The sequence below is a fragment of the Aricia agestis genome, chromosome 6 (genome assembly GCF_905147365.1).
Source record: "Aricia agestis chromosome 6, ilAriAges1.1, whole genome shotgun sequence".
NCBI classification, from domain to species: Eukaryota; Metazoa; Arthropoda; class Insecta; order Lepidoptera; family Lycaenidae; genus Aricia; species Aricia agestis.
The window spans coordinates 16,376,443-16,403,674 of record NC_056411.1 but is presented as its reverse complement, the minus strand read 5'-3'; the positions used below and the strand labels follow the sequence as shown (position 1 = coordinate 16,403,674).

At 37.7% G+C, this 27,232-nt stretch overlaps 3 protein-coding genes across 15 annotated transcripts in view; 1 reads left to right on the top strand and 2 right to left on the bottom strand.

Moving 5' to 3' along the window:
- Positions 1-12,130, top strand: part of LOC121727942 (peripheral-type benzodiazepine receptor-associated protein 1) — a 35,040-nt gene extending 22,910 nt beyond the window's left edge. For 2 of the 13 annotated variants that reach the window (XM_042116010.1, XM_042116012.1), the window contains exons 8-21: positions 399-589; positions 1,178-1,381; positions 1,744-1,938; positions 2,507-2,701; positions 2,832-3,095; positions 4,020-4,079; positions 4,898-4,981; positions 5,654-5,866; positions 6,029-6,262; positions 6,635-6,865; positions 7,511-7,670; positions 8,106-8,267; positions 9,216-9,289; positions 10,285-12,129. In XM_042116010.1, the coding sequence (XP_041971944.1) occupies positions 399-589; positions 1,178-1,381; positions 1,744-1,938; positions 2,507-2,701; positions 2,832-3,095; positions 4,020-4,079; positions 4,898-4,981; positions 5,654-5,866; positions 6,029-6,262; positions 6,635-6,865; positions 7,511-7,670; positions 8,106-8,267; positions 9,216-9,289; positions 10,285-10,638 (2,621 nt within the window). In that variant the 3' untranslated portion in view covers positions 10,639-12,129. Of the gene's footprint in view, positions 1-398; positions 590-1,177; positions 1,382-1,743; positions 1,939-2,506; positions 2,702-2,831; positions 3,096-4,019; positions 4,080-4,897; positions 4,982-5,650; positions 5,867-6,028; positions 6,263-6,634; positions 6,866-7,510; positions 7,671-8,105; positions 8,268-9,215; positions 9,290-10,284 lie in introns of all 13 variants that reach the window. The other 11 variants (XM_042116009.1, XM_042116011.1, XM_042116014.1 and 8 more) reach the window with 9 other exon arrangements.
- A 5,285-nt stretch (positions 12,131-17,415) lies between these two features.
- On the bottom strand, positions 17,416-22,206 carry LOC121727949 (phospholipase A2-like). Its single transcript, XM_042116031.1, has 4 exons — positions 22,000-22,206; positions 20,486-20,645; positions 18,455-18,607; positions 17,416-17,561 (listed from the first exon to the last, which is right to left on the bottom strand). The coding sequence occupies exons 1-4, from the start codon at positions 22,169-22,171 to the stop codon at positions 17,471-17,473; spliced, it is 576 nt and encodes a 191-aa protein (XP_041971965.1). The 5' UTR covers positions 22,172-22,206; the 3' UTR covers positions 17,416-17,470.
- A 2,942-nt stretch (positions 22,207-25,148) lies between these two features.
- On the bottom strand, positions 25,149-27,045 carry LOC121727948. Its single transcript, XM_042116030.1, has 4 exons — positions 26,806-27,045; positions 26,488-26,675; positions 25,777-26,080; positions 25,149-25,502 (listed from the first exon to the last, which is right to left on the bottom strand). The coding sequence occupies exons 1-4, from the start codon at positions 26,876-26,878 to the stop codon at positions 25,270-25,272; spliced, it is 798 nt and encodes a 265-aa protein (XP_041971964.1). The 5' UTR covers positions 26,879-27,045; the 3' UTR covers positions 25,149-25,269.
- Positions 27,046-27,232: the final 187 nt, after the last annotated feature.

Genomic DNA, 27,232 nt, shown 5'->3' with positions numbered 1-27,232 from the left:
CTTCTCATAACATTTCTCATTTTTGATATTGTCCTTTTTAACAAAAATTAAGATAAAATAAACTTCGCTGTAGATGCTTTCTAGAGCGATTACAATAATAATTAGTGTCGTAGCAAAAGAGATAAAAAGGTAAAAGTAAATTCAATGAAATAAAGCATGCTCCTAATATAAACGAGAACCTTAGGTTTTAGATTTTCTTAACATTTCTGACAAAACATGCATACACCATTGATATAGCGATAGATCTATAGTTGAACGATAATCCCATCCCACTTACCCTCCCTAACTGAATTTCACCGCACGCTTCGCATATCACTCGCACTTCGCCTGCTTGGCTACTCTCCTCTCCGCGATATACCCTCGGACCTGAACAGCCGAGCTGTTTTTCTCGTCGCTAGTGCCGGCGCCACGGCAGCTGAGCTTGGAGAGACAGCTGAACAAGTCGGTGCTGATCGGCTGGACGGCGCCCGAAGGGGTTCAGCAGGCCAACATCGAGAGCTACCATGTGTACGTCGACGGAGTCCTGAAGACGACGGTCAAAGCGACGGAGCGCACACGAGCGCTCGTCGAGGGTGTGGATGCTAACAGAGTGAGTTCTATTTGACAGATCGCTTTAAGGGAGAAAGTGTTTTTGTTGAAAAACATACATTAGCAAACACAATGATAGCAAATACACATCACATTTCAATTTTTTGTAATTACTGTTGATACTCGTAGAAGTATGTAGAGTAGGTTTTTTCTGTATTAAATCTTCATGATCAAATAATTATATTATCTAAGCGTATAGTGTAAAAACATTAAAATATTCATTAAAAGTAATAATAAATGTTTAGTTAGAAGTTAGAACATTGCATGGGTGATTTAATGACATCCATCCATTGTGCTGTAGACCACATTGTATTTCAAATTATAATAATATAAGAAATAATATAATTTATTCACAATTTACAATCTATCATAACCAATTTAGTCTATTTTGTGCAAGAGGTTCTGAGGCTTATCATCTAAATGGATCCTTGGTCCTTTTATATCTTTTTTTCGTATTTTTTTTTGCAGGCTCGTGAGCGTGTCCCAAAACTTTAACCTAATTACTACTACTAGGTTACTCAATCGTCGAATAGCTCTGACCTGTATACTGTTTAGTTTAAGAACACATCCTATGTAAGAAATGTTTTAGCCTCATCGCATCAGCGTGCGGTCCGTGACGGCGACGCGACGTACCTCCCGCGACGCCGCCTGTACGATGGTCATTGGTAGAGACACTGGTAACATGGGCCCGACGTGCGTTAGAGCGAGCGGCGTCACCTGCTCCCAAGCTATCATATCATGGCTACCGGCTAATTCTAATCATCAACACGTCGTTTGCGTTAACAATGTCGAAGTAAGAAATTAGCCTTTTTAAACGTGCTTCATCATTTAGTGTAGAGTTCATAACCTCATTAATGTTCGGTAAATTATTTCCTTAGTTTTGTTAATTAGTTTCTTATTGCATTAAATTTTGTGTCATGTATATTTTGTACATTTTATTTCTGGTAAAATGCTTCTATTATTTGTTATTTTCAAACCTAAAATATTATTTTTATCGTTTCCTTCGTTTGGCTAGTGTTGTCGATCTCCGCTATTATTTCAGATTAATGCACAGTCATATAGTATATTTTATACATTACATATTTGCTTTCATTTGTTATTATAATATTATATATCCCATGACACTTTAACAGATAATTCGTTCGTCGTTTTTAGGTGCGAACTGTCAAACCGGGTGTATACCGTCATACAATCACTGGGCTATCACCGAGCACGCAGTATCGAGTTACCGTACGGGCTAAACACTTACGAGCTGGCCCCCCCGGTATGCCCATAGAAGAAGCACCCGGCGCTTACACCGACTTCCGAACGCTACCCAAAGGACTTCCGGACCCACCGAACGAAATCATGGTATTTAAATTTAGCCTGTCCGTTGTAGCATGAAATCCAAGCATGCCTTGTCGATTTTAACACGATACACTAAAATCCTGCTCGCAGATACATAACCCGATAACTTCTATACCTACTTAAAGTAAATTATTTTCTTTCCTAACGATACCGTTTGGTTTGTCCGAATATATATGTAAATAAATCTACAGTTGCGCTTATTGACAGTTAAAGCGAACGTTAATTAGCACACGCACTTAAAGATAGCTTTCCAACGCTCACAAGTGTGTGATTAAAGTCCTCGATAATACTCTCACATCATACACGACCCTTTCCCCTTGAGTAACGACACGACCTCAAAGCACGCGGCACTGTGGAATATTTCGAGGAAGTCGCGTCAATCGCAACCATAAATCCAGCGCCAGGAGAAATTTGACAAAATCCGCTCACATTGTTGGTAGCTTAGTACTCCCTCTGTTATGTCGAATCCTCCCTCGATGTGGCTTAATAGTATGTGTGGACACGAATGTGTTGAACCAATTGGCCTTAAATATTTGCTGGATTGTTGGTGGTGATTGGTGCGGTGTCGCAGGTGGAAGCTGGACCCCAGGACGGCACTCTGCTAGTGACATGGCAGCCGGTGCTCCGACCGCCCGCGTCCGGCCCCGTTACCGGATACGCAGTATACGCCGACGGCAAGAAGGTGACCGACGTAGATTCGCCGACGGGCGATCACGCGCTCATCGATATTGGCAAACTGATTGGCCTCAATCCCAAATGTGTCACTGTAAGTATTATATCGCTTGAACTGGCTATTTTGGCTCTTTGTTTTTCTATCGCTTGAATACGTCGAATTTCGAAAGCATCTATGGAGTGGTAATTTAAATAATTTCGCACTGACCACGATCCGATTGCAGGTGCGAACTAAGTCTCGAGACAGCCAATCCAGTGATAGCGCTCCGACCCCTATTCCACCGGCCGTGCTTCGAGGTGTGGCATCGCGGGGCCCCCGGGGACCAGGCCCAGGGCAAATTCCGGGACAAAATCAACAGGCTCAAGGCTATCGAATGCAACGCCCCCAACCTTATCAGCAGCAGCAGCAAGTAATAGAGCACGATGAAAACCTCTCCGATAAGGAAATCTTCCCCACCAATCGTCACGATCAGCAGGCGGCAGCTCAGGTGAACTTTATTTTCTTTTAAAACTCCATTTCAATTTCTACAAATTGTTACATCTATTGGCAAAACATCACCAGCTTCCTCAAGTACTTAATCTAAAATTTTTTCAACAACCCTTAGATACTATTATTGAATACCCAAATTACTCGCTTTATAAAATGTAACTATACTTTCCGTTGAATTATAATTATTTGAATAAATACTATTAAATTAATGTCTATCGTTGTTAGCACTATTGTCAAGTTTAGTTTGCAAATCTGTGTTGTATATTAAGTGTGTGAATTATTCATATTCATAGACTTTAATTTTATTTGAAAGTGCATCAAGTGCTTTTTATGTTTTGTTGAAAAGATAACAACAATGTATTTATTTGTGTCTTATTAGTTGTCCTTATTACAATCAGTGTCTTAATATTCATTATGTCTTAATGCTCACACGCGTATGGCAATTTGTTGATGAAGTAAATTTTTTGCCTATTCTCTTCCTGCCTTTCAAACCTTCGCTTGTAGATTCTGTGATATCGAATTCTTGATTCAGAAATAAACAAATTGCTTGTCGCGTGTCCTCGGTGTTGCAAATTGCACTCTTTATACTATCTCCTGTGACTCTGTCGCTGATATCTTCTAAATGTCGAGTAGTTTCCTGCCGACCGGTATTGACACATCACGCGCGGAATTTGATGCTATGCACTCGGCTCGACCGTCCAAATTAAATGCATAACGCTTGCGACTAGATCAGTAGTCTCTAGAGCTATTGGCCGATCTAACTACGCACGACACCCTACAAATACTTTTGTTCTAGAACAGATAAAGAGCTTGTACTTTGTGACACAGACAGTACCTCTCATCGACCTCATGATATTCTTATCTCCACCTGAAATGTAACTTGCCTCTCTCGCTCACATAACTATTATACACCTTTCCATAGCCTACGAGCGGATTCGGCACAGGTCTCCTAAAGAGTATATTCGACAAAATAACCCCTTCGGTAAGGAATTTAACACGTCTTATAAATAATTTTGTTTTATTTACATTTTTTTCACCACTTTGTTTTAGTTTAGTTTGAGTTTTTTGGAGTGTTCGGTTATGTCTTTAGTTTTTTAGTTTCTCTACACAGTGTGCTAATTATAATAGTTATATACATATGTTTTACTAAAGTAGACGTTTGATACTTCATAATTAAATATATTAACGATAATTTTGAGTATGCTTATGTAAAAAGGAAGTAGAGTTATTCTGATATATCAGTAGAGGACTAAGCATACGTTTTAGAACGTCTAGCATATTGTATTGCATACAAAAGTATGATTATTATATTTAAATTTATTAGAAAATTATTTATATTAAAGCTAAAAATATTCTATATACATAAATTATCACATTACGAGACATAATTTTAACTTGTAATTAGAACATGTGATAGTTTGTTACCTATTATTATTTATTATACTCTGATTACTCATTACCATTCGCTATTGACTCATACAAAACATTCATACGATCAACAAGAGAATTCTTATCTACCGACATCATAATAATCTAATGGTATAGTCACCGAGCGTTAAAAAATTAAACGAGCAACGCTTAGGAGCCATCTTTTCTATCGCAGCTTTCTTTGACGCAAAGCATTCGCTCTCCATGCCTTTTGTCGTGATATCGTCCTCGATCGTATCCGCCAAAGACAGCTTATCTATATAATCTATCTCATGCTTTCAAAAACGTCGCTTGATCACAGTCTAATCATACTCATGTTCATATCTGTAAGCTCATTGTTAACATTCTGAATGACCGTGTCGTACGTATCAGCAATCGGGAATACCGGCCATCGAAATCACTAGAGAGGGTGCGGCGGAGGTGGTTGAGGAGGAGGACGCGCGCCGACGCCCGCAGGTCTGCGATCTCTCCTAGCTGTTCGATGTGCTCTTCATGTGCTCGCACCACTCACTTTGCTCTGTTCTCTCTACTTCGAATCTCAATCACAAGTTTCCACTTTTCGTTGTTCTGTGTTGTTTGTTATCTCCACGATGTTCGATACACTACCGGGTTCACGTCCGACACCACCCAGGTCTCGACACGTTCATGAACGATCGACAGATAGGTAGACGACAAATTCCTCACAGAGCACTCTAAACAGCATACCATCCAGCATGAGCAACGTGTTGTACGATTTTCTGCATGATGTCTTGGCTTCAGTTTGTTCCGAGTCCTTCCGACCTTTCTTTCCCTCTGTTACCGATATTTTATGTATTTATACTAGGACTTAAGAGTTGGGATTTTGGGATTACTATGAAGCGCATCGCTGGCTGATTTCTGTTTTGGGGATTGTCTATGCTACGGACGAGCGGTTCCGACTGTCCGCGTTGCACGCTAGCTTTCGTTGTGCATGGAGGATTGAATAGAATTGTCAACGGAATGTTTCGATTAAGCGTAAAGGTAAAGTATATATAGCTTGCGTTCGCATTACGCCGAGAGGATTTAGCTATGTGCTTGATGAATTGCTTTTGGCTTTATTAATGGAAAATCTAACCTTATTAATGTATTGGTTCGTACGGACGTCAGCAGCAGCCGTCCCAACCTGCACAAGCGTCGCAACAGCCTTCAAATCAGCAGTACCAGAATACACAAGCCTACCATGGCACGCAGCAACCCCCCTTTCCTCCGGGCGGCCAGTTTCCAAGTAACCAGCCGCACCAATATCCCGGTCAGTCGCAGCAGTATCAGAACCCTCCGCCTAGAAACCACAACGAAAGGGGTCGCCCACCCAACCCACATCAGGTTTTTATGTCTTTCTTATATTATTAATTTTGGTATTATATTCACTAACGTAATTTTCTATGGCATTAGTAATTTGTCTACGTTATTTGATCGTGATTGAGACTTTGAGGTTATAAATCTTGCGAATTTTATAAATTTTTTAACTTACATTATTTTTGATAGCAAAACCCACAAGGTCAACAAGGTCCCATGCCCCAATACGGTCCCCGTGGGGGCCCTCCGGTAGGCCCTAGAGGCCCACACCCTGGCCAGCGATCGCAAATGCATCAACCTCACTCCCAATCAAAAAGAAGCCGCTACTTCATAGCATTATTCGACTACGACCCAGCCACGATGAGTCCAAACCCGGAAAGCTGCGATGAAGAGTTGCCCTTCAGTGAAGGAGACACAATCAAGGTAACTGCATAATAAGACCGATCCATTTTTGGCCCCTTAGGAAACAATATTTAAAAAAATGTTTATAACAAATATGGATCAGAATTCATAAATTTTCTGGGCAACTTTTAACTAAACTACTTATCAACACGTAAGGAAACTAAGTAAAGACTACAGACACCGCAATGCGACTTGGTAATACTTTCCGATTACGCTAATTACTTTTGTTCCTGAAGAAAAAATAACTTTTAAATAGGCAATGGAGTAAAAAATTGCAGATACTAAAAAAAAAACTAGCAGATTTTTATAACAGAGAATAGAGATGTTTCTAGAAGCCTTTATCCATTCTCTAAACTTAAGTCACACTTCTCTAAACTGTTACCTGTTCCTTAGGTTTGGGGAGACAAAGACGCCGATGGATTCTATTGGGGCGAGTGTCGTGGTCGGCGAGGATACGTGCCGCACAACATGGTGGAGGAGGTCTCCGAGCAGGAGGCCACCGGCCAAGCCGCCGCCAAGCCGAGAGACAGATGGACGGACGCGTACGCCAACCAGCCCGTCAGGAGAATGGTCGCTCTGTACGATTACGACCCGCAGGAGCTCAGTCCCAATGTAGACGCCGATGTGAGTACCTTCGATTACTGCTTACATTCGATCCATTAGATACGGCACATCCATTTGTGTTCACTACTCACCATCCCGATGCCAATGAGTCAATCATTTTGTCGAGACACAAATTGATTCGAAATTAGAAGTGTAGACGTAGAGTTTCATTTCTCCCAAAATGTCCATGGCATGCTAACACGAAACAAATCATACAGAAGAAAACGAGTTTTATTTATAGGTAATTTTTAAGTTGCAAGAAATATCTATTACAATAGAATTCTTGTTTTTATAGAGAAGACGAACTTAGCACCTTAGTCCCCTCCTCGATCCCCGTTGCATCAGTTCATTTCTTTGATATGAGTCGTTTGTTGCTATAAAATCAGCCATCCACGAGGACGAGAATGGCGAAGCGAAACCTTCAAAATTTGTACTCGAGAAATAAATCAGAGTACCGAAATTTCACAAAATTAATATTAGAAACAGTGCTATAGTTTTCAAAAATTTCAATTGGACATAATTCGACACATATTTGGCCTCAATCGGAATCGAGAGTAAGCCATTTTCTCTTCTCTGAGCATTTCCACAAGCACAGTAACATCACACAGAGTCGATCACTTTGTATTTAAGACAGATTTTGATATTTTGCACACGTTTAAATTCTAGGCGGAGCTAAGCTTCCAGACGGGTCAGATAATTCACGTGTACGGAGATATGGATGATGATGGATTTTATATGGCTGAAATCGACGGCTTGAGAGGACTAGTCCCTAGCAACTTCCTAACGGAGGCTAACGATCAATACACGGCAGGACAAACTAGTCAAGGTAACCGCATAACTCATGTGTTTACATCGAATGATCAATTGCAATTGTTGAAAACTATTCGAGCACGAATGAATATGTTATGAAAGTCTCTGTTGTTTCTTTGGAACTTTCTGCACTTAATTCCTTCTCACCTCTTTCTTTTCCTAATTTGGCTTCAAATCTCTATCAGCATCTATCTTTTGAACTTCTGTTAAATTCTCTTCTTTTGTATGTGCTTGTATATTGCTTAGAAAGATTTTTATTCATTGCGTATTTAAATTTCTTCTGATGCTTTTTGTAATGTATGCGAAAAATTTTATGATCAATGCAATAAAATTAGGATGAGGAGTAACCCGACCTCTAAAAGTATCACAATTTTTGTCATGAATAATTTATCTTCCACTACTCTGAATATAAGACAAAACTATAATTACAAATGATTTTGTGATCTTGTAGGAGCAGGAATGGCGGGGCGAGGTGCAGTACCGGGAGGCAGCGTCCCGGGAGGCGGGCAGGGGCGAGGGCGGGGCGCGCCCCCCGGGCCAGGGGCGAGGGGCCCGCCCCCGCCCCCGCGGGACAACGTCGCCCCCGCGCCGAGAAACCACCACCGGAAAACAGGTAACAGCCCCACCTAGATGCGCGACATTCGATATTCGCTGTCATAGTTTCTCTCCCTGTTAGATTACGAATGGGGGCTCGGGTAAGTCCGACCTCCGGGCGAGATTGTTGAATCACTGAGAGCTTTGAGTGTTTCATGTTTGCACCTTGGACTTGCTGTGTGACTTCTGAGAGACGCTCGCTATTTCGCTCTGGTAATATCTATCATCTTCTCTGTACACGGTCTCACGATTGCTGCGGGACTCGCCCATTGGTGTATCTAGATATTACTAGAAACAGGACGGTAATGACTATCCTAGGGGCTAAATAGCCATCGTGATTAAAATGATCGCGAAAATAAGCCAGATAAAGAAACGGATGGTCTGGGACAGAAGAGTTTTAAATACCTACTAAATACGCCAATGTGCTCTCCAAGCGAACTCTATCTTTGAGCGTTTTAACACGATTCTTCTAGTTTTAACTTAACTAAACATAATGAGTAATGACACAGAGTAATGTCTGACTAAGTAGGTGCGTATCACCAGATATTTAATAGCCTTCTGGTAAAAGGACGTCTATTGCAGCTATTGAGGGATAAAGGTGCGAGTCCGGTCGCAATCTCCGGAGCACTAAGACTCTCGGTGTACACTTGCCGATAAACACTATCTTGGATTACACAGTCACAAATGTCGTTACAACCCGACCGTGAATCGAAACATGCGAACACACAAACCGTGATGACTTCTTAGCGACGCTTTGAGACTTTTGTTTTGTTTACGTCTGCATCTTTCAGTCTGTCTGTTTTGTTAAGTTTTTTTCTGTAAACTGGCGCGGTGTCGGCGCAGGGTAGGCGGTAGGCCATACACGCAACATACATTGCACAGAGCCATCGATGTGCGTGAAGTGTGATCCAAGATACGAGTGATTGTCTGTGGTCACTATATGTTGTGTGTATTGTCTGTTTGCTAGATGCCTGCCCTCTTCCCCCTTCTCAGTTAGACCACAACACATCCGCCAGTAATCCAGAACAGGCGAATTCTCAGGTAAATTCTATTTACCAGTTGCTCATACACAGAGATCTTTCGGATTGTGCAACGATGCTAGTCCTTTTTAGTTGATTATCACTTCATTATTTTAGACTTATTTTTCACTGTTTTTTTCCTTCCTTTTTTATTTATCTACTGTTTTTTTGCGTTTCATCTTACGCCCAGTGTATAGCTAAGAGGCGTCTCGTATACGAGTGAGACGGTCCACCGACGTCGATATCATTATCAATTGTTTAAACACATTAGATATATCATATACTGGACCACACCATGCGAAGTTAGTACAAGTGACACTGTCGTACATCGAATACCATTCACGACAATGATATACCATACGCATTCACCGTAAAGTCATCAGAATCTCTAGGCCTGTTAATGTGGTCCATTGCTGGACGGCTACGGAACCAAGCGGTGCTATATTCTAGTATAGTTTAATATACACTGAGCTCTCGGTCACGTAACCGTTTGGTATGCAAAATTATCTCACTGGAATGCTTTTTCGTTGCGAGCATGTTTGATTTTATTTTCAAAGAGTCATATTTTGATTGTAGATATATTTTAATGATATGCTATAGAATACAACCGTCACATTTTGATTCATTCCTACACGCTGAAAGAATGGTATTGCACGTTCGTTATAGCACATTTTAAGTATAAATGTCATTCGATTTTTAGAACTACTATGTAATACTACATGTTGTCTTTAGAAGCTGTTGTGCTAGATATATTTGAATTCTGTAGTACCTCTGAATTTTTTTATAAATCAGCAAAATTCATAACTGAAAGTTGAGCAACTTTACAAATTACTTTCGATTCGGTACACCATTTGAAAAACTCATTTCATATTTTTAGAATTCAGTAGAACGTCAAGAGCTGCCCATTAGATGAAACCTAAAGATTTGCGATTCGCTAGTTTTCAAGTGTGAGCTCGTTCGCTAGTCGACGCGACGCGATCGAGGGTAAAAGGGTTAATCTGTGTATTGCGTGCACAGTCGAGGGGGAGAGGCGCGGCGGCGGCGGCGGCGAGCACGATCGCGCGCACGAGCGCTGGTAACGCGGGCACGCCGACCGCGCAGTCGCCCGGCACCGGCGCGACGCTGGCCATGCCGCCCGTGGGCACCACCACCGCCGTGAGCACGTCGCCCGCGCGCCGCGGCGGCCCCACCGTGGTGCCGGCGCCCACCGCGCAGCCCCCCGCGCCGCAGCCCGCCGCCGGCCAGCCGCAGCCCGCCACCTCGCAGCCCAACCTCATGCAGAAGTTTACGGAGATGACGGCGCCCGGCGGCGACATCCTCAGCAAGGGCAAGGAGCTCATCTTCATGAAGTTCGGGCTGGGCGGGAAATAACGCCCGCCCGCCCGCGCCCCCCGGGACCCCGGAGAGTTCTGCTGCCGCGTCTCCGTCGGGATAGCGTCGGAGGCGCGTACATTTTTCTACTTTAGGCTACGTTCTATTTATCCTTACCCGTTTTCCTACGAATTCGTTGTAAATAATTTAAATGAATCGATAAACGCACAGTTTAGTGGATATACGAAATATATATTAGCGAGTTCTCGATCGTACGCACGGTCGGAGATCCGACACCCGAGTTAGCTAGGATTCGTTACCCTTTGATTTCGTACCGAGTCTGTAGCGTCGTCCTCGGCGTCGTCGATCGAGCGGAGACCGACGACGAGCGAAGAGTATCAATGTGATTAAACTTATATTATAGCGTTAGATAATTTCGGCTTCGTTGTATCTCCTCGACTATTATTCGGTATCGAGTATAAGCGACTGTTGCATCTCCTCGAGTATTATCTAGCGGTCGCGAGCGAGCGGTCGCCGGGTATCGGTCCCGGAAATGTTCCCCTCCTATATATATTACGTCCGAGGACTCGACCGCCGAGCCGCGACATCCCCGCGACCGTCCTCGCCGAACGTATCCAACCTTCTATATCGACTTGGCAATAATGTATGAATGCGTGTGATCATGATTAACTGTTACAAATGTTTATAATGATGTTAAAAGATGTCAGTAAATGTACCTAAAATATTTAACAAATGTTGTAATCTGTTGTTCGAATGCGGTATCTAAGTTAGGTCGGTATCATTATATTAAGCCTAAGGTCCGAACGTAGCCGGTGCGCTACTCTCTTGTCGTCTAGTAGTTTGAGTTCGCGTGATCGGTTTTTATATTCGACGATGTTCGTTTCTTTTCTACTACTGTTTTCTACGTTGCGACAGATAGCGAGCTGGAAATGGAGGACGAGTTCTTAGCGTTACTTGGAATTACGTTCCCCCTTACACGAAAATTCTGTGATAGTAGTCATGATACCATCCTCATCGCGGACAGACGTTTCATTACTACTCACATTAAAATTAAGAGATACGTGACATAGGCGACACTTGTTCATCGAAAAATAGAGGTCTGAAAAACGAATATCGATACAATTGCGAGGTCAAGCCGACTTATGTGAGTTTAATTGATCAATTGTATCGATTGATACACAATTTTAACTTTCAGTTCTTAAAAAAGGACTATCGAATTATGTTGCGTTAACAGTGAAGCCTATGTCATGGAACACTAATAAATATCTACTTATAAAAATATCCACTAAAAGAGCATTGTAAAAATAAAGTAACTGTCCTTGTCGTCACGTATACGTGGTCTCGAGATGTTGTGGGTTCGATTCTTTGAAGTATAAATGTTACAAGTTTCTAAATGTTCTTTTATAGCATAATTTATAATATCGCATTAAAATACTTGTGATTGTGTCGAATATAATCTCGGTAAGGAGATAATTATCGCGAGAAAATAAAAATGTTCACTTACTTAAATTATTAATTAAGTAAACATTTTTATTTCGTATAAATAATTATATTAGCGTGATGTTTTTGAGCCTTACCGTGTTTGTAAGCGGCACAATGAAATCTTCGATAAAATATAACTTCAATAAAGTAACCAGACCAAAATTTGTAAAATAGACTCTCTGTTATTTTTCGGAAACAACTTTGAGAAAGACAATAATATTATCTGATCCCTGTTAATTTTTAGCATCATTGCTAGGCTAGGTGACTTCCATATCCCTATATTTTGACTATAGACAATTTTGTATCTCCGTGCAAACCGAATTCATAGCGTGCAATGGAACGATTTTATCGTTAACTATCAAATCGTGATATTTTGTAGGTTCTATGGCATTACGTTATGTTAAATATAAGCAGCAAAAAACTATAATACTAACTATAGTCTTTTGCTATTAAAACTTTAATATGCTGCAAAAAACCTATATTTAAAAATTCAACAAAAATATACTTGTCTTTCAAAGTAAAGAAGATTAATTTTTGCATTGAAATAGGTACCCAATGCATGCACAAACATCGTGTTTTATTTGATTAAAGTTATCATAAGAGTTTAAATTTTATTTAAACTTAATGTTTTTACGAACAAAGTTATTACGATTTGATGCTCACATATCTTCTCCTATAATCCCATCCAGCTGTACCATCATTCTACTGTATGAACGTTAAAAAATATCTTTATTATTGAGTTTATATGTTATTAGTTATGCATTATTAATATACAATTAATGTTCAAATTATATTGTGAAAGCGGATTCATTTTTAACTTGTATTATTCATATCACTTTGTTATTTGTATTAACAATATATAATAATATTTGTATCGGTTATAACTTATAAGTATAATATAAGGAATTACCAAAATTCTTCTGAAATTAATCGTATTGTCCATGCGTAGCACTTCGTAGCACATTCGTAGAGGCTGCTCACGAAGTCTACGAAACGTTGCAACGTTGCATTTTATTTGGGGGATCCAAATAAAATATGCAACATAAACTAGATAAGTACTTTGATTATGTAACTTTATTTTAAATATACTGATTTTGATCAACACTTATTATGACGTACATCTTTATATCGTCTTGTTAATATATCGTTTTAAAAATGTTCGCATAAAATGTATCCGCTTTCTCGATAGAATACCACATCATTTTATATGTATTCTAATGTTGTTACTGTATATATAATTCGGTAAGAGTGCTTGATCTTATAGACTATTTCACGGAGCTCACTTTATACAAGGGATTTTGATTAAGTCCTTAATATATTTGTATTCATTAAATTTCGGGTTAAATCTTTCCTCATAAATCGAAATTAGCTTGTGATTCCTAGTGTACCTTATTATAATCATGTTTAGCCGTGCTTAGACGATAGCTTAGGGACAGTTGCATTATGTAGACGATACTTACGACCGCACTCAGAGACATATTTCAAAGAGTTTGACAGATAATGTATGGGGCTTATGTCAAAATATTTATTTAAAACTGTTAAGTACGGGTGCCTTACTCCCGAAACTGATTTCACAAGGCACCAGGTCTACCAGAATCTGATGGAAAATTTTGATAGCAGATTTTCAAAAAATATCCTTGATCATTGGATAAATTTATATATTTGCATGTTACACACACAGAATCAGCTGCTATAAGGAAAAAAGGGATCAAAATGTTTTATTCCAATTACCCCGGTATTGATCGAGTCAATTTACTTTCTCACTTTATGCCATCAGATTCTGGTAGACCTATAGTTAATTTATGTATCTGAGTGCGACAGTTGGACTACTAACCATATTGGTTGGTTGGTCTGTAGCAAATATTATAAGCCAACTTGCACGAATCTTGGTTAAACCGATATCGTTCAATGTAACGTAATTTCTTTCTTGAATATGACGAACGATAAAGACAGCTTAACAATCAGGGTTAACTTTGATAGACATAAACGCAAGTGGGTCTGAAGCTTATTCAGCAATTTAAGATCAAAATGTAATATTTTGTGTTAATTTAATATTAATGACAAGAAAAATTACCTAAATAAAAACAACATTTTTTGTACAAAGTAAGTAAACTTAAAATAACTTCCAATGAACAGCTGGCTTCCGATAAGCTTTAATTTCATTAAATATTTTATGGGCCGTTAAATTAATAGTTAAACTTGTTAAATCAAGTGACTTTTTACTTAACTCTAATAAATAATAATTGTTTTTGACATTTTGTGTGTTGCAGAGATGTGTTTAATTAAAATATAATCATTTTGTATCTAAGTTATCAGAATTTTATTAAAATAGCATCGTGTTTGTTAAGTTTGTATAATTGAGGTCCAATTTCATCAACGACTGTTAAACTTAATGCTCAAATTAATGTCACGTAACTCCTTTCGTATTTCATATAAATAAAATTGACAAGCTGTTAATATTAACAGACGTTGGTGATTCACAAGTTTTGTCAAAAGTACAATTTGTAGTTTACACTGTGTAAACTTAGAGTCTACATAATGGAACTGTCGTGTCACAAGGCTTGTAAATATCCGAGCTGGTTAGACTTCGTGCTACATATCTACCTTACGTGTAACCTGGGCCCGGAGCCAACATTCACTAATTACGAAGACGAAGTTCGAAAATGTATGTATTGGATTGTCATAAGCATCGATAATGATAGTTCGGATGGGGAACAGAATTCTACAGTTTGAACTAAACAAAAAGATATATAATATACTGAGACAAGCGCACGCTAAAGCGTAATTTGTATGTCTGCTGATACATAATTTTAAATCTTTAAGAGATATAACTCTTTAAGCGTTTGATACTCTTCAAGATTTTTATTAGAATTAGCTACTTATTAAAATACACTTATGTGTGAGTAAAACAATGTAGGCGATAAAGTTTATATAGTACTGTAACTGTATAATATATCGTTCTGTAACTGAATAAAGTATTGTATAATTAATATGTCCAGTGACCGAACTGTGCAGTTCTATCATCATCGTCTATAGCCGGCATGAGCGATGCTTGTGCCAAACCACATATCGAACTTCGTCATCCTAATGGTCACGACAATTTGGCTCGGCCCTATTATGGAGGTTTTCTATAACTAAAGATTATTAGCGTTACATAACACGGTTCACAGTTGTTCACGAGTTTATATATTGTTATATTCTATATCTCACGTGTACGTGTGGTGTATATTCGTGCAGTGTGCATAATTTAATATAAAGAGTTGTATATTAATTACGGTGAACTACTTGTAACGATATTTAACGATGTACCAATATGCTGAGAGAAAATAAACGATACAAATGCCGCTTCCTTATTTCATGCGTTCTGTTTACAGAATAAGCCCCTTGCTAATAAAAACTTCACTGTGTATACAGACGCTATATCTTATATCTTTAAACGAGCAATTCTTATATATATTGTTATATTTATATAATTGGAATCTCGGAATCGGCTCCAACGATTTTCATGAAATTTAGTATATAGGGGGTTTCGGGGGCGATAAATCGATCTAGCCAGGAATCATTTTTAGAAAATGTCATTTTATTCGTATTTTATCGAATACCGAGCAAAGTTCGATCAAATAGCTAGTAATATATACATTGTATTTTCCCTGAAAATAAGAAAAGTAGCTTGACAAACAAGGACAAAACATAGTATAAAACGTCTGTATACTTTGTTAAGCTTTTTATTAGTAAGAGAAATGTCTTTAGTTTTAGCTTAATGTATATTCTTCTTCATTTTGTAAGAAGATTGCATATAAGATGCAAATAAAACGGGGCGTTAGTCCTTTGTTTTAGCTGCAAAGAAGAGTGAGTGTTGCTCTTTTTTAGGGTTCCGTACCCAAAGGGTAACAACGGGACCCTATTACTAAGAATTCGATGTCTGTCCGTCTGTCTGTGTGTCTCCAGACTGTAACTCAAGAACCGCTACAGCTAGACTTTTGAAATTTTCACAGATTGTGTATATTTGTTGCCACTATAACAACAAATACTAAAAACAAAATCAATTAAATATTTAAGGGGGGCTCGCATACAACAAATTTGTCAGTTTCGTTTATACTTTAATAATTTATAATAAAATTGTAATAAATGAAATAATAAAGGGGGGCTCCCATACAAAAACACAATTTTCTGCCTATTTTTAGGGTTCCGTAGCCAAATAGCAAAAAACGGAACCCTTATAGATTCGTCATGTCTGTCTGTCTGTCTGTCTGTCTGTTCGTCCGTATGTCATAGCCACTTTTCTCCGAAACTATAAGAGCCATACTATTGAAAATTGGTAAGTAGATGTAGTCTGTGAACCGCATTAGGATTTTGATACAAAAATGGAAAAAATATTAAAAATGTATCCCCATAGGTATAACTGTAACAAAATTTTTTTTTTCTTTTTTTTTTCATCTAACCTATACGTGTGGGGTATCTATGAATAGGTCTTTAAAAATCATGTTGAAGTTTCTAATATAATTTTTTTCTAACCTGAATAGTTTGCGAGAGAGACTCTTCCAAAGTGGTAAAATGTGTGTGTGTGTGTGTGTGTGTGTCCCCTCTAACTTCTAAAGTAGGGGCATGATAAGTCTTAAAAAAAATATGATGTACATTACTATAAAAACTACCAACGAAAATTGGTTTGAACGAAATCTATCAATTAGTTTTTTTATACGTCATAAATGGTAAACCTTAAATAAACTTTCATTAAATCAACTGAAAAATAAAAATAAATCAAAACCCTTTTAATTTCATAAAAATAAACCTTATTGCTGCTGCGGAACCCTTCATGGGGGAGTCCAACTCGCACTTGGCCGGTTTTTTATTGCTCTATTGTGGAACGAAACCCTTCGTGCGCGAGTCCAACTCGCACTTGGCCGATTATTTAATTTAGATAACAATTACATAACTTACTTAAAGAGCAAAAGAAATAGGCTTTTAAGGTCCAAAAAAGACATAATATAATATAAGACAGGGCCCGCGTAGCAGCTCCGTAGGGGGTCTACGCGCCTACGAATATTTAAGTAATTTTCAAAATCTGATACAGGTTTACTTGTGAATATCAGAAAACCTGAATCAAATATTTTTATTTAATTTATTTATGCTGTTCCAGCAATATTTTGTTATTTTTTTTATTTCAATTTCTCTTCATTTTTTTATTCGCTAAAAATTCGTAAGTACTTTTATATCTGATCAATTATTATTATTATCATTGTAGAAATAAGGAATAGCAGTTTGAAATATCTAAAACCGAACCGCCTCTTCTTTAAAAGTCAGTTTAAAATTAAACAAAATAATTTTTTCTCGCCATTTTAATTGATTATAAAATTGTTATAAAGTATATCATGTCATGGAGTATGTAGCATCAGTCGTGATAATTAGGGACGTCGAACCATTGATGTAACTTCTTACCTTTCTTATCGTAGGAGTATTCCACGCACTTAGACAAAAGCCATCTGAAAAGATGTATTATAAAGTTAATTACAGACGAGAATTAAGGTTAATAAATAAATAATAACTTGCTGAGAAAAAAATCACAGCGTTTAACAAGTTTTTGGATAGCTCACATAAAAAAGTCTTCACTAATAATATGTTGCTTTCCTTTCATTTCTCGACGGTCTGATTCCGCATCTTGTGACGTGCATTAAAACGAACGAAAACTATTTTATAAAGTTTTAATGAAGAATTAGACCTTAGAGGCTCTGGAATTAAGCTGATTTTGAAATGCCCTGCTAAAGTAGACGACCAGAAGAAATGAACTTCAAGCGAAACTTCAAACTAATATATTATCTGCGCAAAGTCTGGTATACAAGATGTTAGTGTAAACGCCGTTATCCTTGAAACCATTAAATGAGCACGTCAAAATGAACAACTTTTTCTATGAGAACAATGATGGGAACTCAAATCCGGCTTCATACCCATACAAATTGCCGATCCGGGCATCTGTATGGGTATGAAGACGGCATTTTTTTTCGAGTTCCTAGCATTGTTCTCATAGAAAAAGTTGTTCATTTTGACGGGCTCATTTGATGGTTTCAAGGATAACGGTGTTTACACGACACTGTATATGACTTTGATGAAAACCATGAGACAAGACACTAAACTTTACATTGACATACACAAACTATTAAGTTCTATGCCACATCTTACGGCTCAAACTGTAGAGAACTAGATGACGCCCGCAACTCCATTGCGCCAAAATTCGTTTATCGCGCGGAAACCGTACATTTCTCCGGGATAAAAATACCCCATGTCCCTTCCCGGGACTGAAAGTATCTCCATACCAAATTTCAGCAAACACAGACAAACAGACATACTTTTATTTATAATATTAGTATGGACTACTCACCCGCCCTTCTTCAGACACCCCGTCACCGGATAGTCCCTCCTAAAGCACTGAGTGCCGATCACGTTGAAGTACACCGTGCCGATCGTCTTGGAGTTGACGCTGGCCGCCTGGCGCAGGCACTGCCGGAATATCTCGTCGCACTCACAGCTTAGCCTAAACATGAATGATGAGCGGTGAATAGGGGTTTTAAAACTTACTTAAATAAATATATTATCATTAACTATATGACGCCCGAAAATTCTTGCGCAAAAATTCATTTATCGCGCGGGAACCGTACATTTTGCGGGATAAAAAGTATCCCATGTCCTATCCCGGGACTCAAAGTATCTCCATATAAAATTTCAGCGCAATCGGTTTATTAGTTGGGGCGTGAAGAGGTAACAAACAGACACACTTTTTTTTATGAAATAAGGGGGCATACGGGTCATCTGATGGAAAGCAACTTCCGTCGCCCATGGACACTCGCAGCATCAGAAGAGCTGCAGGTGCGTTGCCGGCCTTTTAAGAGGGAATAGGGTAATAGGGGAGGGTAGGGATGGGAAGGGAAGGGAAGGGAATAGGGGAGGGTAGGGAAGGGAATAGGGTAGGGGATTGGGCCCCCGGTAAACTCACTCACTCGGCGAAACACAGCGCAAGCGTTGTTTCACGCCGGTTTTCTGTGAGAACGTGGTATTTCTCTGGTCCAGCCGGCCCATACGTGCCGAAGCATGATTCTCCCACGTATAGATTAGTACACTTTCGCATTTTAAATAATATTATGGATTTTTATTATAGTTGAGTTGTAAAAAATATGTATCGCTATCTGCCGCACTCAGAGTCGAATATAAATTATACCTACTTGACTGTAATGAAATAAAGAGTTTGACAGACAATGTATGGGGCTTATGTCAAAATCTTCATTTAATTTAAACAGTTACAGTTAAGTGATTAATATTCGTCTCTGAGTGCGCGGTCAGAGTCAACCAAGCCTAAAACGCGATGCGACGCTGAATATTTTTAACGTTGAAGTCAGGAATTCAAAATTTCCTTAGATAATTCGTCAGAAGATTTAATTGCGCTACGTCGAGCTGCCTTGTATTGCACGGAACTCAACTCCGAGTGATTACTCACATTTTTACCGAGCAATCTTAAAGTTCTGCGCTAATTACTAATTAAGTGCAATTATCTAAACAAACAATCGTTAGTGAGCATAAATCGATTTATTTTTTTACTGGGAAGTAATAATAATTGATTGTAGCCCGCATACGCATACATTATACACGTGGTAGTGATTAGAGCAATGAACGGTTGAGGTTGGTGTTGAATAGCTGTAGGCATAGCTTAAAGGTCAGCGACCTTAGTGTTGTTGCTGAAAACTATATCAATCAATACCTATGTTGTTAGGTACTGTCTAGCGTGCAAACCTGATAGAGTTTATCGATGGATCATCAAAGTATAATGGATAGGAGTAATACCGTTTAATTGACTGCAAAAACTTGCATATTTCGACATTTTGTAAATGACCAATTTGTATTGATTTTATGAATCACTAAGTCACTCTTCTTTTCACGTCTCGTTTCGCAGTAAACAGGTGTAGCTTTAAATGTTACATATTTAAAAAGCGCAGCGTCGTATAGCGTCTCATGTAGTCTCGCTGTCATGTTTAGTCAACAATAACTGCACTCTCTTACCCCGTCAAATCTGTTGCGTATTCGATTGGTAGACGATAACACGATCGATTTGTAGATTGTTATTTTATAAAAGCAGTACTACAGGGGGCTTAAAACGGTTGCATTCGACCATTAACTTATTGAAACATTACCTTTTAATTTGAATCTCAAAATAGAAATTTCTGAAAATTAAAATGTATGACTGGATTGTACCATCGAGGAAATAGATTCTAGGCAGTTGATAGACCCACGTTATTTGGTCGGATCATGTCAATTCAATGTTAATTGTGATCTGTCGGCTGTGTTTGACATAACTAGACCAAAGTTCAAATTACATTGGTCCGCCATTTGCCTAGGAATCAACATCTCTGATATTACTAACTTCGTGTAGTAGGAATCATTGGTGAGGTTATGTTTGGTCTCGCCGGACACGATGGTGTCGGGGCAGTAGTCGTGCTGGCGGCAGCACCGGTCCTCCGCCTCCGCTACTCCAAGATCCTCGTAGTTCTCAGCCGTATCCCCTGGACCGCACCATTTCGTTCCTGCTGAATCAATGAGTCTTAAGATGCACGTCCACCAGATCGGAATCGGAGCGGACATCGGACGGATTGTTTCTTTGTATTGATTTCTATGGTGTGCACTGGAACGACATTTCTGCGCCTGACAAATTAGAAATGACGACGCTCCGCCCGCACTGTACGCTCCGATCCCGACCCGGTGGACGCGCAGCTTTAGAAATATCTCGACTTTGACAATAAAATAAATAAATAAAATAAAAATTGTTTTATTTCCGAATAGATTTGTAACAAATACTTTCAGAACGTTGATACTCACGGAATATATAACACTACTTCCGTGTTGATAATAATGGTAATAACAAAAAAAACTTTAGATTTATTAGCTGAATCTGAAATGTGACCAATTTATTTAAGTTCTAAATAAAATTTAGTGACTCCTGATTGGTAGAGTAGGTACTTTTCGTATCTATATTTGTTTGCTCATTTCATTTTTAGGGTTCCGTACTCAAGGGGTGAAAACGGGACCCTATTACTGAGACTTCGATGTCTGTCCGTCTGTCTGTCTCCAGGCTGTATCTCTAGAACCGCTATAGCTAGAGTTCTGAAATTTTCACAGATTGTGTATATCTGTTGCCGCTATAACAACAAATACTAAAAACAAAATAAAATAATATTTAAGGGGAGCTCCCATACAACAAACGTGATTCTTTTGGCTTTTTTTGCTCGAAATCAATAATGGCAACATTAAATTTTTAGAAAGTCCTTTAATAATTATTAATAATATTAAAATAAAATAAAAATTTAAGGGGGGACTTATTTTGCTCTATAACGGTACGGAACCCTTCGTGCGCGAGTCCGACTCGCACTTGGCCGTTTTTTTTTTAATTTACACTTTGCAAATAGGTAGGTATTTCTTGCGTAACTATTTGATACACTTAATAACTCAACGCTAGATAAGAGCGTGCGTGAGAATGACCGACTTGATAACGTTCCTATCTCTTGAGAAATATTAATAAATACACCGACGCGATCTAATGTAGTCCATATATTTTAATCTAATCAATAAACTGTGTGTTAATTCATGTTTATATTGTTGAAACATGGTTAACATGAAAAATAACATTCATAGTGAAATAATCATTCATTTAATAATTATGTTTTTGTTTTTCTTAATGCCTAATTTATTTAAAAAAAATAACCTTTATTTATCAATAAAAATTACAAAAACAATGTTATACGGCGCAATATAACTTATAAGCTTATACAAGTTTTACCATGCGCCGTCCCTGTACATAATTACTTCATATTAAATATAAAAATGGTAGCTACTTAGAGACTAATATAGTAAGTAAAGCTATTATAATCAAATTTAACAGACCTGGGTATATTAAACTAAATCGTAACATCGCTATCTCTTCATCACTGAGTTCACTCAAATCCATCTCGTCTAGCAACACAAAACCCGAGCCATTTATAGACCTATAGTGAACATCGTTCAACACATAACTATGACATACGGTAAATAAGGCTACCACAAAAAATAAATACATTTTAAATTGTGTAAAAAGACGCGTGCTCTATCGCATATCAGTAATGTAGCTCGTTTCTTATATATAAAAGGTTGTCCTTAAATACGACGCCCCTACAGTGCAACCGAATAGTTCCATTATCTTATGATACCGTATGTAAATTAACCATGTGCTTCCGCTTCGTTATAGTACTCGGATACCTCGGAACAGGGTAAGGATGTTGAAAATGTTTTATATAATACTAGATGACGCCCGCAACTCCGTTGCGCCAAAATTAGTTTATCGCGCGGGAACCGTACATTTTTCCGGGATAAAAAGTATCCTATGTCCTTTCCCGGGACTCAAAGTATCTCCATACCAAATTTCAGCAAAATCAGTTCAGCGGTTTGGGCGTGAAGAGGTAACAGACAGACAGACACACTTTCGCAATTATAATATTAGTATGGATTAATTGAAGTTTTTGTAAACCTTAAAAATAAGTTTCTGTTAAAATTCCGTAGAGGAATCTACAATACGTTTTACGTAGGTGCATAAGATTTGCGGAAAAGGGCACGGTTTCCGTAGAGGAACGTTCTGGATGGCCACCTCTATGGAGAGGGTAGAATGATTTATGTAGAGGAGTCTACGGTTTACGTAGAGGGCTATCATAGGGTTTATCAAGGAACCTATGGTTTTTGTGTAGGGGTTTACTAAGTATACAGGTTCAAGATGATTGTCAAGTCTTTATTATGCGTTTCATTAAAGGCATTATTGGTTAGCGGAGAGATAACTCACGATTTGCAAAATGTAAAGAGTCCTAAAAGCTTTTCTAGAGCCGTTTAGGGTTTTGACTTTTGCGATAATAATCTAAATAATGTCTAAACCTACGAATGATAAAAACTAAGGAATCGTAACTCCTACTCGTATACTATTACCGTTTTAAATTTGGTTCCTTTTGATCTGTCATGTAACGTCAGCCTAGTACCGCTCAAGGTCACCTAAATATTGCAAATGTATTGAAATGTGTACCTAAGGTACAATTTTTTGACAAGTATTGTGGAGCATGTTTTTTGACGGAGTTACTTTTCCTTTGTTTTTATTATTCGTAGGTCTAAATATTAGCTTTGTAGGTAAGGGTTCTATATCTTAATTAAGACGATTAATATTGTATACTTTTGATTCTGATGACTTCCTCAGTATCTACCTACTAATAACTACCCCGCACCCAATACAAAGAACAATTAATCATCGATCAATGAGCACAGAAGAAATTACTAAATAATTTTACATAAATTTAATACCATTAACGGGGAAGTAAAAACTCTTTGTTATTTTATTCATATCATATCAGAACACAGGAAATAAAATAATATAATGCATAATATTATCCAAGATAGTTTCCGTTTTTTCAAGTCTGCTGTCGGTTGGATTTGTTTGTTTCTTTACTTCCATGTTAACAAGTAGACAGGTACTATCTCTTTTGTACTAAATAATATTTTAATTAGAAGATAAGATAGTTATGCAAACTACCACTAATTAGTAATTACTAATTAGTCATTTGTCAAGATGTACCTATAGAAGTAGATAACTTTGAAAATGTAGATTAGTGATTTTTAGGGTTCCGTACCCAAAGGGTAAATACGGGACCCTATTACTGAGACTTCGATGTCTGTCCGTCTGTCTCCAGGCTGTAACTCAAGAAGTAAGAACCGCTATAGCTAGACTTCTGAAATTTTCAGAGATTGTGTATTTCTGTTGCCGCCAGCCGCTATAACAACAAATACTAAAAACGCAATAAAATTAATATTTAAGGGGGGCTCCCATACAACAAACGTGATTTTTTTTTTGTTTTTTCGCTCGTAATCAAAAATGGTAACAGCTAGGCACTTGAAATTTTCACAAAATCCTTAATTAAGTAAGTATATTTGTACTTTAATAAATATTAATAAAATTTGAATTGATTAAATATTTAAGGGGGGCTCCCATACAAGAAACACAATTTTTTGCCTACTTTCGCTCTATTACCGGTACGGAACCCTTCGTGCGCGAGTCCGACTCGCACTTGGCCGATTTTTGTAAAATTGAGGAGAACTACTAACTACTTATCTAGTATCTACTAAATTATTGACTACTTGAGTACTTATTACTTAAGTTCTTAAAGTTCAAAGTTTTAAATGAACATTGCCTATATTTCGATTTTCGACGTTAATCGAAGGTTATCCTTAGTTTTGTAAAACACGTCTTAAATTAAATGTCTTAGTTTTTACTAAAGTTTGGTCATGATACTTTCTTTTCATGGGAAATCAGCAGGTGGCAACAAATATTTAAGTGTTTAATGTGAGTTACTTGTTGTCAAGAATCAAGCTACAGGTACACAGCTATTAACGAATAGGTATTAGAAGTTAGGACATTGAACTAAACTGTATTTATTATTTAGGCTCAATAATAAAATTAAAACGCCTAGTTATCGACTAGGCGGCTACGAACGCAGGTGTGTGTAACGAGTTACATATAAACAATTTAATAATTTGGTGCCTGTATAATAATTATTTGTTTGGTGGCTAAGCAGTAGGCACACATTTAAAATCATTAGGAAAATTGTATTTTCCACACGTTTAATGAAATTGAAAATGCGGCCCGATTGCTACTCCTTTGCGCGTATTTATGAGCATCGTTTTAAGTGCCTTCAAAACACAGCGACTTTTTTCGTTTTAAGTCTTACTTGTGAGAGATTTCAGTAAAGATTGCAACTAAGCCCAGAAACAACTTGGGTACTGAAATTTAAAAAATATAATACTCATTGCTCATGCTACATCAAAGGCCAGGTTAGTATACATATCACGTGCATTAACTGAACACATATCCTGCGGCGACTTTATCACAAATGTTTCGTTGTTTACTCAGAATGACTTCCGTTGATAGCTGTGTTTGCTAGTGTCATTCACTCCAAACTATGTTAATAAAATTCTAAGGATGTACAAAATATAATAAACTACATTTCTACTAGATAATAGATTACATTTATTTACATTATTAACATACAGTATTTAAATAACAAGGAAGGGAATCTAGTTTTAAATATTTTGTCCTAAAACAACTAATATATACGTCTTTGCCTATTAAATTTTGTAAAAAAAAATTTACAGCCAATCGAAATCCGGTCCGAGGGCTCGTCGTAATGCATTTACTGCCTCCTCGGCGCGGCGCCTGCGCATCTCATCGTCCCCCTCTCCCCTCGAAGCCTGCGCGTGTAGCACAGTCTCCAGCGCCATGGCGAATGCCTCTGCCCGCTCCACCATCTGCTCCTCATTCAAATCTTCTTCTTCGTCCTCTCTGCCAATGTATTCGTCTTCAGATGATAGTGTCAGTCCATCTGAAAAATAGGTACTTTTACATGGACGAAACTTTGTTCGAAATTCGTGTATTGCACAGGAACATGTGCAATAAATAAAATTTGGAAATTAGAAGATGAATACATGTAAACTATAGTGTTCTTTTTCAGGACTCGAAGATAAAATTTTATCAAAATGAAACACAAATAGACACACTTGATTAGTGTGGATGGTATAATATTATGCATTTTAATTTATAAACTGGAATAATTAGGTTATTTTTTGTTTAATATAGGTAATAAAATATTTTTTTACCTAAAGATTGAAGTTGTGATGGAATGTCAATTCTTTCTAGGCCCGTCCAAGTGTGTGCGTGTAAAGTATCTCTGGCTCTCTCAATGCCGTAAGTTTCTTTGAAGGGTCCTTCTGGATCATCTTCCTCATCATCAGAATGAGACGATGCCGTTTCTTTGAGAGGAATGACTTCATAGTGGTTATTGCATGCCCAGGTAGCTAATACGCTTGGTGTCTTTGATCCTTCGTACAGTAATAAATAGACTTCTACCTCAGCATTATTCACATTTGCTGCCCGTTTTTGTGCCAGTTCGGCTAAATCTTTCTGGGGATAACAGAAAAGTTTTAGAGGATGTAATACAATTTTGATTTCTTTTAAGCTGAATATGTCTGTGTATTAAAAAATCAACACAATTAAATAGACAGAAAATCTTATCATCGCAGAATATCAATAACTACTTCATGATGGCATGTATGTAAACTACACAAACAAATAAATCTATAGAAATAATATTATAGTCATATTGTCCATACATTGTATTTAATTCATGAAGTCCTAAGCGACTGCATCCGGCCGCGATAACAATAGATAAGCTATTGTGTCTCGTTAATCCACAATCGAGGCCCGAGGGGTTAATTATTTTTTTAAATATTAAACAAACATGGCTAATAACTAGTTTTATAGAAAGTGATCTTAAAACAAAGATTTAAGTAAATTAACATAATATTTACCTCTTCCTTAGCAATGTAGATGATGTGAGCTTCGGCCAAGCTCAACACATCATTTTCAACTGTATCACCATCTCCCACCGGAAGTATCCTGACATTGGCAGAATAATATTTGTTTTGCAAGCGCCAAGTGAAATTTTCTTGGGCAGAACCATTAACCTCAGCGCCATCGTCTTTGTTGTTTATTAATTCTGAAAATATATTATGTTAATATAGTATACATACACAATGAAAATAATTTCTGATATCGTAATATAGGGAGTAAGAGGAGGACATAGGTACAAGTAGGAGTTTCCCTAAAAAAATATAGAGCACACGAACCAGTAGCGAGGAGTTTAGCTTGTTCTGAGTCCTTGGCACTTATTATAATTAATGGTAAAGTATTTGATGGCATTTTGTAGACCAGTTTTACACAAGTTTAAGATTTTTCAATTTTTCAACAAGTTATCAAAATCTATTAAAAGTAACGTGTATTAGACATGTTAGTTATCCTTAATCCAGATAATAGTGTTTGCAAGATTTGTAAATCCCATTAAATATTTTGTAATGAATTCAACAAAATTGAAAATAATAACCACAGATTACTAGTTTAAATTTGATAATAACAATTTTCTTCTGTTTTGACTTTTGAGTTTTCTTCTTCTTCGCCTTTTTAAAAATGTTTACGTCAAATATGATAAAACATATTATTAATTTTTGCCAGTCTGGCTTTCTTTACATCCATCCATGCCTTTTTCTTAAAAAAAAG

What these genes read in the sequence shown, in the direction of transcription:
- LOC121727949 (XM_042116031.1), bottom strand. Translation starts at nt 22,171, where the DNA reads ATGTATTTATTTTTTGTGGTAGCCTTATTTACCGTATGTCATAGTTAT. An exon ending in ATTTAGTTTAATATACCCAG is followed by an intron (nt 20,646 to 21,999) that starts GTCTGTTAAATT and finishes TTGATTCAGCAG; the next exon opens with GAACGAAATGGTGCGGTCCA. An exon ending in AATGATTCCTACTACACGAA is followed by an intron (nt 18,608 to 20,485) that starts GTTAGTAATATC and finishes ATTCATGTTTAG; the next exon opens with GCTAAGCTGTGAGTGCGACG.
- LOC121727948 (XM_042116030.1), bottom strand. Translation starts at nt 26,878, where the DNA reads ATGCCATCAAATACTTTACCATTAATTATAATAAGTGCCAAGGACTCA. An exon ending in TCTACATTGCTAAGGAAGAG is followed by an intron (nt 26,081 to 26,487) that starts GTAAATATTATG and finishes TGTTATCCCCAG; the next exon opens with AAAGATTTAGCCGAACTGGC. An exon ending in ATCACAACTTCAATCTTTAG is followed by an intron (nt 25,503 to 25,776) that starts GTAAAAAAATAT and finishes CCTATTTTTCAG; the next exon opens with ATGGACTGACACTATCATCT.